At 35.5% G+C, this 13,323-nt stretch overlaps 1 protein-coding gene across 6 annotated transcripts in view; it reads right to left on the reverse strand.

Annotated features, from left to right (window-relative positions):
- The window catches only part of EML1 (EMAP like 1), a 125,933-nt gene that overhangs the window by 40,268 nt on the left and 72,342 nt on the right, over positions 1-13,323 (reverse strand). For 4 of the 6 annotated variants that reach the window (XM_085317457.1, XM_085317456.1, XM_085317459.1 and 1 more), the window contains exons 2-4: positions 12,945-13,127; positions 10,014-10,076; positions 7,419-7,551 (exon numbers count right to left, since the gene is read on the reverse strand). In XM_085317457.1, the coding sequence (XP_085173583.1) occupies positions 7,419-7,551; positions 10,014-10,076; positions 12,945-13,127 (379 nt within the window). The remainder of the gene's footprint in view (positions 1-7,418; positions 7,552-10,013; positions 10,077-12,944; positions 13,128-13,323) is intronic. The other 2 variants (XM_085317461.1, XM_085317460.1) reach the window with 1 other exon arrangement.

Raw genomic sequence — 13,323 nt, forward strand, 5'->3', positions numbered from 1 at the left:
TCCTGATAGGGTACCCATCAAAAAGATCCCGTGCAACTTTATGGCATCGCTTAACCATCCAGCTCCCTCCAATTGGAAAAGACAAGCTGAACACGAGCAGTTTTACCGAGCAGGTAAATAGAAGCTTCCCCCCCACCATGCCAAGCTGGTGCTGTTCTCTCCTCCAAAAAAATGGAGCGGAAAAGGCCGCTTTTCCAGTAACATTCCCRCAGCTCCTTGTGGCAGCTCTCCTCTCCCAGCTCTCATGGACACTGATGATTGCTTGGAAAGTCACACCAACACCCATGTGACCCTCCCCAAAACTCAAAAGCAAMCCTCCCAACCCCAAAACTTCAGTTTTTCTATGCTTGCTTCTTCAAGCCTCATCCTCATCCCAACGGTGAGGAGCCCGGGGACAGCCTTGGTACTATCAGGCTCATCGCTCCAGGACTCTGTGAGCTCTAAGCAAAAAACAAAACAAACCAAAAAAAAACAACAAAAAAAATCCTGCCATTGACTCTTCAATCAATGTCTTGAATTCAAATGATTAAGTTGAAATTAAGAATACTGTTTTTGTGGAGAGACTGACACAAGAGCAAAATGCTAAGTTATGTACAGGGACAGAAAGAAAGAAGTTCCTAGGAGAAGGGAAGTGGCAGCAAGGAGAGTTTAATTTTGTCTTGACTTCAGAAATCAGTGTTTCCTAAACTGGCTTAAGATGATTCAAGTCATCTTAAAGGATAACTGCATTAAGAAAACTTCTCCAATAAATTAAATAGCTTACTGTTAACATTTAAACGTTCCCTGCCTCTCATAATATCATCCAATTTAATATTATTCTAATTTAAGAATAGAGCTCTGATACTGAAAATGTTTATGCCACATAAAATATCTTTATTAGCATGAATTCTTCCACTACATTATACATACCACTGGATAAACATCCTGTCTGTGTGTTTTTGTAGGGTCTAATAATTATTTTGCTTCTTTTCTTTGACCAGGAGAAGATGATGCAATATTAGTGCACATTAAAAATTAATGAAAGAAACGACCAAATCTTTCTAATGTTAGAAAAACTGTAAGTTATAGAAGTGATTTCAATTTAATTTTAATACTGCTTATGGTTTCATTTTTATAGCTATCAACATTTAAAAGACAAACTAATGGATAAAAACAAGTGAGACTGAAGGCTCGGTGTAACACTATCTTCTTTTTAAAAAACGAAGTCTCATTTCATAGTGTCAGAACTACTTTTACTGCAATAGAAAAAGATCAAAAAATTTTAAAAYCATTTTAAAAAGCTATTGAAATCACAGAAAATATACCTCTAATTTACAGAGTTCTAAGAGTATAACTGGATTCGAGAATTTGGTTTCMATATTAACTTTATGGCATTTTCAATCATTTAAAAAGCTAACATTCAGTAATGCTATTTTTAGCTTGTTTAAGAAAGCAATGTGGCCTAACGAACTATCCCCATAATAAAAATGATGTTAGCACGAGAAAATCATGATACCATGATAGGAATTATTATCATTTAAATTTTGTAAGACACTGAAGTATATCAATGATAATAAGAAATATTAAAAATGTATTTCTGGAAATTTTAAAGATTGTAATAATTTTTACRGTTAGGTTCTACAGTGTTAACGCGACTACCAAAACAGTCATTTCCTATGTGCTGAACCAAAACAGAAAGGAAAAACAACGGAGCTTTAACACTACAAAGCTATTAAGGATCCCTCACCTTAGARCAGGCTTTTTCAGTTTGCATGCATTGAGAAGATTCACAGACCTGCTTATCCAGATTGAGAGGTGCGTAAACAAAGCAGAATAAAAAGTGAATGCAACAATAAAATGTGGAAATAAGACATTAAAAACAAACTTACATTAAAAGACATATAAATGCATGCATTCAAGATATGAAGTAACGTGCAAGAGTAAACACCATAGTGTTTATTGACACTCAGTTAGATGTTTGATCATTTCAAACCATACATTTAAGAACATCAATGTATCTTTGAATGACAAAAATCTTAGCAATGTTTTGTATACACTGACCATTTCTAAAGCTACTTTGGGGGAAAAAAATCAAAGAGGCTATCTGAGGAAACAAGACAGATGATCCAGCTAGAAGACAAAAGACTATTAACAAAGCAACAGTAAGCACAAGAAATGAAATCCTCATATATACATACATATACCACTGCATAGCATGAATGTTTCAGATGGTTGCATTACTGAATTGTGGTGAGCAAATCTGGCCGAAAATTAAAGGAAAAAAAAAAAGAAAAAAAGCCTTAATTACCAAAATTTTTTAGGCAAAAGGAAAAGCTTAATAAAATGAATTAAAAAATAGTGCACAATGGTCTTGGATAGTAACTGATATTAATATTTTGAAACTTGTCTAGCACTCTTTCTGACACTCATTTAATTCAATTAGAATAAATTCAAGAATACTATGTGACTTTAATTTCATTTTGCCTTTAAGCAAAGTGCACTAATAACTTTAATTGTTGGAGATATAGTAAAGTAGAATAATGATTTTGCCACTCAAAGTTCAATGGAGAGAGATTTTTTAATTTATATCCTTTTTCTCCTAAAACATTATTCTTGTGAGTCAAGTGTTAAATAGAAGACTTAACTGAAGGTTTGATACCRCGTTTGTGTGTGTGCCAGTTACAAATCATTGTTGCCCCCAGAACARAATGCAGAACATTAATTCCAGGAGACTGAACAATCTCCTAGGGGCCATGGGTTTAGAGTTTAATATGACGAATTCTTATTCTTCTAAAGTATTTTATTCTCCTCACAAACAAAGCTTTCTATAATGTTCTYTTTGTTCCAGCTTCTTCCTTTTGATCTCCATTCTCAGAGTTTTGCACCATTGTAATATTTTACAATCTTCTCAAGAAGAAAGAATGACCGATTGTAGTCTTTTGAAAGACAAAGTACTGTCCAGCCTGTAGTCTGCAATAGCATCCCTACTGGGAAAGGTACTGTCTGCATTCCCCTCCTTACATTTGTTCCYTTTTCCTCTCAACTGCTGGAAACAAAGCTTTCCTCAATCAGCCATAAAAATCTAGAATTTAATTGGGAACACAAAACATTACTACTGTGCACTGGACAAATTCCAAACACAAACTTAATGTTAAGCAGCAAACTTCAAGCCACATTACATCTGAAAAGAAAAGTGCAGGGGGAAAGGAAAGGAAAGTTCTATTCATGATACACAAAGCTCATCCTATTCGGAATGAAGATTTCAAATAATTATTCTATGCACAAGGTTTGGAATGATAACATGGCTCTCTTCATAAAGCTTATACCCAAACACTCAGCCTAATTCCTGACTTCTACTTCCTAAAAGTACTAAATACATTCAATTCAAAATCAAATCCTCAGCAAAGGCTTTTTGTTTAAAAACAAAAACCTTTAAAACACTTTACAAACACAGGCAATTCTTGATTACCAGTGTCAGGTGRCTATTCAGTCGGTTACAAAATCATATCAGTTCTACGTTAGCCAGCTTGCATCTGGGAGCATAGAGCTGTGTTCACATGGCACTGCATCACATTAACACAGTAGCGCAAGTTGGTGCTGGACCAGAATTTCTGATCCCACTATTAACAGCATTGCCAGGATTTCTACCTTGCATTGCATGACTACTGCATGCATTTATAATCTAATCGACCTATATTTTTTATTTGTACTTTTGCTCTATTCTTGTAACTTTGTCCCTTCCTTACCTTGGATAATTGCGTATTGACTATATGAGGTCTGAATACTGAAGGAGGTTAGCGCCCTCAATTCTAATTAAAGTCAGAGTCAGCTGAGGTTACTCAGCACTCTGCAAGATCTAGTTCTAATTAATATATTAGCCCTTCTAACAGTCTAGTGCTATCCCATGATGCACACTTCACCGATGGAAAACCAATATGCATGGAGGTTAAGTGATTTGCATAAGGTCATTGAAAGAGTATGTCGCATAACTTGAATAAAAGCCTGGTAGTTCCGCTATTTCAGCTTCAGGCCTTTTTTTTTATTACCTCCAATTTTATATTCCTGTCAGAAGTCATTTCCATTTCAAATATTAAATGGAAAATCAGAAAATGTAGTGAACTCTGAATCACAGCTTCTTGGTAATCCAGCAAAGGAGACAAGCAGTATACCAACCTGCAGGTTCAAATGAGTTAACCAAATCATTTAAATATAGCTATTGTATAAAATGAGATTATGTATGTAGACATATCTGTAAGTACATATATTTCTAAACAGTGGAATGTATAGACGTGCACTTGATTCCTGTGAAGATTATTTGCATATATTTATATACGTATGTGTTGCAAACAGTTTGAATGGACAGAGAGATGCTGCTTCAATTGACTGTCATACACTTCCTAATCAAAATTGTAAAGTGTCAGAGAATGAAGAAATCAGTTGTTTTATTTATCATCACACTGAGTAAAACAGTTAGGAGGTCAACTCCATTGACTTAAATCTTTTTGCTTTTTTTCTTGAAAATAAGGTCACAGGTCACAAAAACAAAAACCTGAAGAAGGTGTTTTCTACTATAGTAATTCTAACAGATACTTGTAATTATCAATAGCAGGACAATGATTTAAAAGGAGATTCAGAAAAAAAATCTTTTTTTTTTTTTTATTTTTTTTTATTTTACATCAGTTTTGCACCTCTACTGCATAGGAAAAGTGTTAAGAGTTTGTAAATACCTAAGTTGTCATTAAGTTTTAAAATATCTTTGAACATTCAATATTATTTAGAGCCGTTATGCCACATTAAAATATTTTGGACTACTAGAATACCAGCATTACAAATTAGCAAATATTTTGGTATCAGTATATAGGAAAAGCACTATAAAGACATGACTGTTTTTGCAGAAATCAGAATTAAAAAAAATCAGAACTAAAGAACAGTTACTTAAAACTGCACACCATCTATAAACAGGTCAACACTAAGTGAAGCTTCTTAGCACAAATATACAAGTTCTACTACTTAAATGAAAATATTTTATCTTGCTGATATATTTCCATTACTGTTATATGCATACACACCTACAGTTCTTGGATGTAAAAAGATCCAATATAAATACAAAGTATGAATGGATATAATTAATTCATATTAATGAATATTCATCATAATGATTTCATATACTTGACTATTTGCAAGTAAGCTATTTGGAACACCTAATGAATCATCTCTGAATACTGAACTGTTTGAATACCATTCATTTGGAATATAATTTATGATAAACACAAGAAACTATCAGTTATTTTAAGATTCATTATTAAAATTTATTAAAAGTGGAGAATAATTTACAATAGAAAAACAGATTTTCACAGTAACTCATTGGTGAAGTCATTAACAACTGACTCTACTCATCTCAAAGTATATTTATATGGAAGGCACAGAAATATACTTTAATGTAATTTAATGAAGAAATTTAAAAAATAAAAATTGTATATCAAATCCAACAAACACTATTTTAGTCTTTGAAGGGAATAATATTTGCTCATATTTGCATTACTCATTTAAAGAATGCCTTAAGAAACGGTTTGCCAGAATTCCATAGGACCTGGATTTGTAACCACTTTTTTTAAAACATGAAATAATTCTGCTCTTCCTAACTTTAAAGGAGTCATTTTTACTAAGTGTCCTTTTTTAACAGAAAAACTGTCCATGCTTTTTTTTTCTCCCTCAAACTGAATATACATTTTTATATTACATATTTAAAGCCCCTTCAGTCTAGCCCCTTTACATCAAAGGGAAGGGATGGCGCATGACAAAAGGACTTCAAAATCCATATTGGGTGGAAGACTTTTCTTGTACAGGAACCAAGACAGTGAACAAAATGCTCCCTAAGGGCTTTCCCATTAGCTCTGAGGGCATCCAGAAAGGAGGTGGGTGAGGTGGAAGGGCTGCAGGAGGTCACTTATCCTCAGGGATCCTGAGCTGTGATAACGCCTAACATGAACTATGTTAAGGACTCTCTGAATGGAGAAACCACAACTGTGGTCTTAACCTGGATKTGATCCACCCTAATTTGGGGTGGAATGTCCTATGCTGAACCKCGGAGAGAGAGAAGAAAGAGAGAGYGCACACACGCTAACAGAATCATACCCTTTGYACACAGGTGAAGGGTGTCAACATTTGTGCTTTCTCTTTTATTTTGTAACTACCATGTGAAACTCACTGTTTTATTAGCGGTAAAAAAAAATAACTTGTAAAGAATAAATTTTTGTAAAAACCTATCATATACAAAATCGTTCCCCCTTTTAAACACTAATAAATTTTCTTTTTAAATGGCAAGTTTTTTCAGCCACCTTCGAAATTCTGATACCATTATAACCATTTACATGGTATTTACCTTTCTTCTCTTATCTTACGGGCTGATTCAGCAGCCAACCTGCCAAACCTGCAGCTTCAGTGAGTGCCAGCTCATGGGAGCCCAGTCCCATTTGTGTGAGGCTGAAACTACTAGAGTGTTTTCCAATTTTAATCCTGCATGGTATAGCTTCTTTAGAGTAACAAAAACCAGAGTCTTCTGGAAAATCAGACCCCTTCAAATCAGTAACAGTAGTAGCAAATCCTAAGTCACCACCTCCCATTTAAGGAGAAATCCTTTTTACAAAAYAAGCATCAGATCTTATCAGGTTAATATTATCCTCTCCACAACTTGCCTTCCTCAGGATTGACAGCATCATCACTATAAAAAGCTGAGGATAACACATAGCAAAGGAAATTTAAAAAAACCCACATAAAATATTTTATTATCTTTTATAGGCAAATAGTACAGCAAATTAACACCACAATAACTGTCACGCGTAACTTGAACTTGCTCCACCCAACGCATTACATTCTTTATAACTTAGATGTATAATGAATAAAACATGCACATACGTAGCCTACTTAGATTTATATATATACACATACACAAACACGCACACAAGAAGAACTGAGATCTTTCAGTACTTTTTAAAGGACTTAAATACATGTTAACTGCAAGATATTTCAAAAGGGATGTTTTCACTGGCATAAATATGTACTAAACACAGAATTTTCCCTCCTGAGAATGTCTTCCATTAGCTATTAAAAGAACCTTTGCACTACTTTGTGTATCATTTTGTGCAACAATAGAGCAGAAATGTTTTATTCTCTATATGCAAGACTGTATTAACAGGAAAGTAATACAGAAACCAGTAGACCAAGCACTGTGTATTTTTTTCAATATTTATTGAAAAATTTTAATTAAACTAAGTAAGTTTAAAAATATCTTAGAAGGATTTTCATCTCTCTTTTTCTTTTTGAACTAAACATTTAGATCATTACTTTGAAAGTGAAAAAAACTGCACAACTAAAAGTTTAATAATGAAGATATACTATTTTCTCAATTTACAATAATAATGTTTCTAATATATGCGCACCTTTTTGCTGCTGGTGATACAGTTTCCTTCCTGGTTCCTGATGGGGAAGGTAAAGAGCCACTTGGTTTCTTTGGTAACACAGTTCCATTATTAACAGTAGTCCTTAAAGGCAGTGTTTGTACCAGTGGTCTTGCTGTAAAACAGAGGATGAAATTATGGTTTTCATTTTTCTTTTTTCCTAAGGATACAATATTACAACATTTAAAAAGGTCTGTGCAGCAAGCCGCTTGTGCTTCACTACTGCCAAATTCCACTAAAGATGAGGGCTTTAGCACGTAGGCAAATTATTTTTATTTATGATGATATCAATCAGATCATCTCCATATTGCTTAAGCACACAACTCTATAACCTGTTCTCATCTGTAAAACTCTGTTCTAGCTCAGTGAGCTTACTGGTAAGAGCAAAGACAGCTGCTGTCACCAAAAAACATTCTGCTCCTCTGGAAGAATATTTGTGAATTGCTCATCTGGACAGTGTTCAGAAAAAAGTTAGAAAGGAAGGCGGGCAGCCATCCAAGATACTCCCACTCTTACCTCTCAATGCCCTAGAGCATTTTACACAGGAAAATATTCTATTAAAAAGCCTTATTCTCCACCTCCACCAAAAATCCCCTTTTCTGAAAGAGGAATGTGGGCTTAATTTTGGCAAATAGGTATTTTATTTTTTTAGTCAGAAAAAGACATTGAAATCAACAAACAGTGGAGATACAATCAGCTGATATTATCTGCCTCTGTTCTCTTCACCAAATATTGGCTCAAGAGCCTATACACATATCACCCATGTAAGGAATATGAGAATAATTGAAAAGAAATTAGTTGCAAAAAACAAACAAACAGTGGTTAAAACAGCAAGCAGTGGCTACACACATGAAAACTATAGTGAAACATACGCTGAAAACATAGCTATGAGCACAGCTAGTGCTCTCGCTATAGCAGGGAAGAAAATCAAAGCTTTCTATGTCACTTGAAACTGGTCAGAACCTGGTATTATTGGCTTTCTTGGTAAATATGCCAGAAGTCTCTGGGTTCAAAGAAGCAATACCTAATTGAAGGCAGAAGCCATAAGTTACTTAAGGTAAGTGAGTTAAAATTTCATTGAAATTCAAGAGGATGTCCAAAATAATACCTATGAAACACTCTTTGAAAAAAAGATCGATGAGGATAAACAATCTAAAGAGCTAAACCAGAAAGCTCACAAATGTAATCCTACATTACATTACAATAACTTATCATTGTAGCATAGACTGCAAACATTTGACTTGCTGACCTCAAGTTTTCACAAAAAAGAAAAAAAAAAAAGACAAATGTGAAAGCCTGTGCCACATTTGAGATTGTATCAGTAAACAAGATATATCTGGGGATGCAAATTTCAGGACAGAATTTCTTGACACGTATATCAAAGCAGTTAATTTTGTTAAGCTATAACTTGCCTGTTACGTATTGATCATATATTTGTTCAGAGGAGAGAAATCTAGAAAACAACCCATAAGGATATATTGAAGGAATAAGGCTTATTTGGTCTAAAAGATTGAAAGATGACATGACAACAAATCAGCAAGGAAAAAAAGAATAAAATCTCCTCCATGCTCACCGAGGACTGCAGAGCCTGTGGGAGCTCTTTAATTTTATGGGAAGCTTTAAGGAAAGGCTAAACAAGACTTAAATGAACTCTTGAGATGCCTTCTAGCCCTGGTCTCCATGACTGATTTTAACAAACTAACATTGTCTTTAGAGCTTATGCATAACGTCAAAACACCTAAAACTTACTGTATTCTCATGCCTTTTTTATTATTTATTTATTTTTTTAATGGATTCAGGTATCACAACCATATTTACTCCCAAAATATTCAATCTTTCAAGTTAAATTCTTTATATAGTTTCATGCTGGATGCCATAATTGTGGCAATGCCATAATTAAGCTGTACGTATGAACACTGATTCTGTTGCATATCACAGAAAGCTCTAGTTAGGCAGTTGGCAGACCTGCTCCCTGATGTGATTTCTGTATCTCACAAAACTTTCATGAGGCTCTGAGATCATGAAAGAAAATAATAAATAAAGGGGCAATAGTAATAACAATCAAAAAATTAACAAGTGATTAGAATGTTTTTCCTTCTCTATAATCATATAAAAAACAAATCTGTACTGAATTGTAGCTGAAGGAAACTAGCTAGAGTTTGTTTATTCTCCTACGGTTATCAAAGCTAAAGTAGCAACAGCCAGTAATAAACCCTGTAACTTTTGGCAGTCAACAGAGAGTCTGTTTCAAAGCCAGTGCAGGATCCCTGCTTTTGGGACCAAAAATTTTAAGATCTAACCTGACAATTAGATGGTGCAGAAAGCAACAACATGAAACTATTCCATGGTACACAGAAAAACTATAAATTATTCAATTAATCCACTATTTACTCWGGACCTATTTAATTTTATTTACAAGAGCTATTTCCCGCTGGTAGTAACCAACCTAACACTCCGACAACTCCAAACCTGTTGTTACTGTTAGAAGCAGTGGGTGTCAGTAACTCAAATGCATTCAGATTATTGCTTTGTCAGTAATGTTTATTTTGCAAGGGTTTTTTTGCTTCAAGGTCTTACCTGTGGTAGCAGTACTGACATGTTTATCAGCCTCAGCAGCAGCTTTTTTAATCATACTCTGATCTATGAATTAATAGGGCTGTTAAGTTTACAAACAAACCAAAAATTGCAACAGGAAAGAACAACAAACAAAAGTAAAACAAAGGCAGGAAGCCATACTGAACTCTACAAAGTAGTTAAATTAAATCTCAAAAGCACCATTAGTGAAGGAGCTCCATAAACGGACCAGAAGAACAGCTCACTTTCCAGGAGCTCTGCTGCTTCTAAGCCGCCTGCCTGAGGTCTAGAACAAGAACCCGGCACAAGCCTGAAAACAAGCTCAAGTCTAGTTTCATTAGGTGTTTGACAACCTTAAACTTGGCCAGTTTTACATTCTTAGTGTACAGAAAACGGAGTCTTTTGTCCCATTAAGTTTCTTGTTCCAGACTTTGAACAGCGCAGCTAGGATCCTCGAAGGTGGGACCCTCCCTGCCCACCGCGCACACGCGCACACACACACACAAGCGCTTTTAACCCTGGACAACCAACCATGTGAAAGAAACCGCGTGCAACATGCTTCGAGGACAGTTTGTACGGGCCAGGCTTCTGTGACGCTCTGCGAGACCACATTCCACTTTTTAAAATGGTAACTGTGCCATCGGCCATTCCAGCAGCCACCAGYGGCGAGGAAGCAGCTTGAGCGCTGCTCAGCGCCGGCGCCGAAGCCGCGGAAGCCCCAGCAGCAGCTCTGCCGGGGCCGGAGCGAGCCCCTCTCCCGGCCGGCACCGCCRGGAGCCTTCGCAACCCTGTTCTAAGGGGCAGCAGGGAAAGGAAGCTTAGTCCTGTGGGCTAGCTAAGTACTAGTATACAATTAGTTTTAAAGTAGTTGTGCCTACAATAAGAAAAATAGGCCATCATCTGAAATGTATCATATTTGACAAAACTGCTGAAAGAAACAAATGATCTGGATACTTCAAGTTCTGTTTCATATGTCATAGAACATGTTTAATAAAGCAAACAAGGATGACCCTACACTAATGATACAACCGAAATAATAAATTTAAGCTCAAATAAATATTTACAGTAGTGACTATTCCCACAAATGCATTGAATTTAGTTAGCATTTATCAGGACTCATTTCAGCAGTTTGTAGTGGCTGAGCAATGGACATCATTTACAGTCTTCCATTTGCATTATCACAGAAAAATTTCTTACATTGTAATTTCACACACACAATAATAAAGGGTATCTATGTCACACACACGCACACACAAGAAAACAAACCCCCCATGCCCTCCCCCTTTTGCAGAAGGCAGAACCACAGGCCTTTTTTATTAAAAAAAAAAAGTACATTGAATTATAGCCTTAAAGATCTGTCACAATGAAGAAGCACCTCCTGAGTTAGGATCCAACTCTTCACAGAGTCCGTGAAAATTTGACTCTTTGGCTAAGTAAAGCTGGCAGACAAGAACAACAATTTGGTTACAAGTCGATAATAATTGTTAGATTTTATTTCCTCCATGCATCAGATAATATTTATTTTACAGGCAACATAAGGCCTCTTAATCCCTTGTACAATCACATTTGGTTGATCCTTTTATCACAGTGAAGGCTACAGTACCATTTAACTTCTCTGATATTTGAAATATCTTTTGTAATCAAACAGGCAAGGACAAGATAAGAATATAAGAAGGGGAGAGTGTGGGAACACAAGACCACAGACATTCACTGTATCTTCTATCCAACAACTAACATCAATCTGACTGGGTAAATCTGTCCTCCTCTTTCTCTCTCCCCATTTCCAGACATAAAATATTAAAACAGAGTCACAATTCAGCAAATTAAGTAGCTGCTTACCTAATCTATTAAATCAACACCTAAAAATAAATGTGGCACAAAGTCACAAACATGTAACCCATCTGAAAAGAAGTCCTAATTTCCAGTTCTGAKAAAATTATGAATTCATAATTACATATCATATTTCCAAAATAAATTTAATCTTAATTAATATCCATCAAGTCCCCCAAAGAAATGCATTCYATAATTTAGACATTAAAGAGCCTATGAATTCAACCATACTTTCTTTCCACATCTAGCTTGCCATATCTATTACTCCTGAAACCACCCAAAAATACTTCATGCATTTCTGTTAGGGTGCAAATAGACAGCTTACCAGGCTTTTACAGCACCATGTACTACATGAAATTACATCACCTGGATTTCAATAAACATTTGCTACTGTGAAGTGTTTGATGTTCAGCTCAAACCTTTCTGATTTGCATACAAACACACACATTCCTGGAGAACAGGAATCAAGAACGTGCACTCTGCAGCATGTGTACCCAACAACACACATTGTAGAGTGACAACATCTGTTGCATCTGCCACCTAGCTAGCTCTGGGATCTGCTGTGATACAGCTCGGCCAGGCACACAGCCAGGGCTGTATCTTCCTTGAGGACCTGAGTGGTTGGTGTTACATCATCTCTTTGGACATATCCCCTTGAGCTAGCTCAGAGTTCTCTCTTTAGATGGTGCAGGCACATCCAAAGACACTTATGCCATTTTTACTTAAAGCAAACTTAAATTTTACCTAAATTTAAACATATTTTTTTCAATTCAAAAGCTCTTAGAGTTTTCACCCACAGAAGATGATATGTTCCTCAAGGCATTTATATACTAACTTTGATCAGAAGCCATGGTTAAATGCAGAAAGAGGCTTAAGCACTAGAATAACTAAATGCTTCACTGTGTCATGGGAACTTTGGAGGGTTGACAAGCTAAGCCATTTGGATTTTTATATATTCTCTTTAACAGGTTAAATTTCAAATGTTATTTTGAGTTTTAATTGATGATTCTGAGCATTTCAAAGATATAAACAATGACCCACTTTAATATTTAAAATGTTCAGTGAAATGTAATACCTAATTTTACATATATCTGAAATGCAAACCTTTGGTAGGTCCTTTCTTGTTTTGCATGGCCTGTTGTTCCTCTGTTATATTCAAGCGTCGAACCACATCAGCAAGGGCAGATTTAAGCAGCTGGATGTCATCTTCCTGCATTTGGACACGCTGCTCCAGAGAAGCAATGCGATCTGTTACCTCCATACTGCTTGCAGCAGAGGCACTGTCATCTAAGTAAAAGATCAGAAAAAATAAATTATCAACAAAGTATAATCATAATGAAATCCTTTATATRAAGAATTGCAGGTAAATTTTTTTTYCCAACACCTGATGACCTCTAAAAGAAGGAAGTTTATTGAACAAAGAGAAGAAAAATCAAAGACAAGAGAGATTGTTGGAAAAAAAAAAGAGAAAGTAAAATATGAA

Source organism: Rhea americana, unplaced genomic scaffold (assembly GCF_003343005.1).
Source record: "Rhea americana isolate MKP2758 unplaced genomic scaffold, rheAme1 scaffold_5, whole genome shotgun sequence".
Lineage (NCBI taxonomy): Eukaryota > Metazoa > Chordata > Aves > Rheiformes > Rheidae > Rhea > Rhea americana.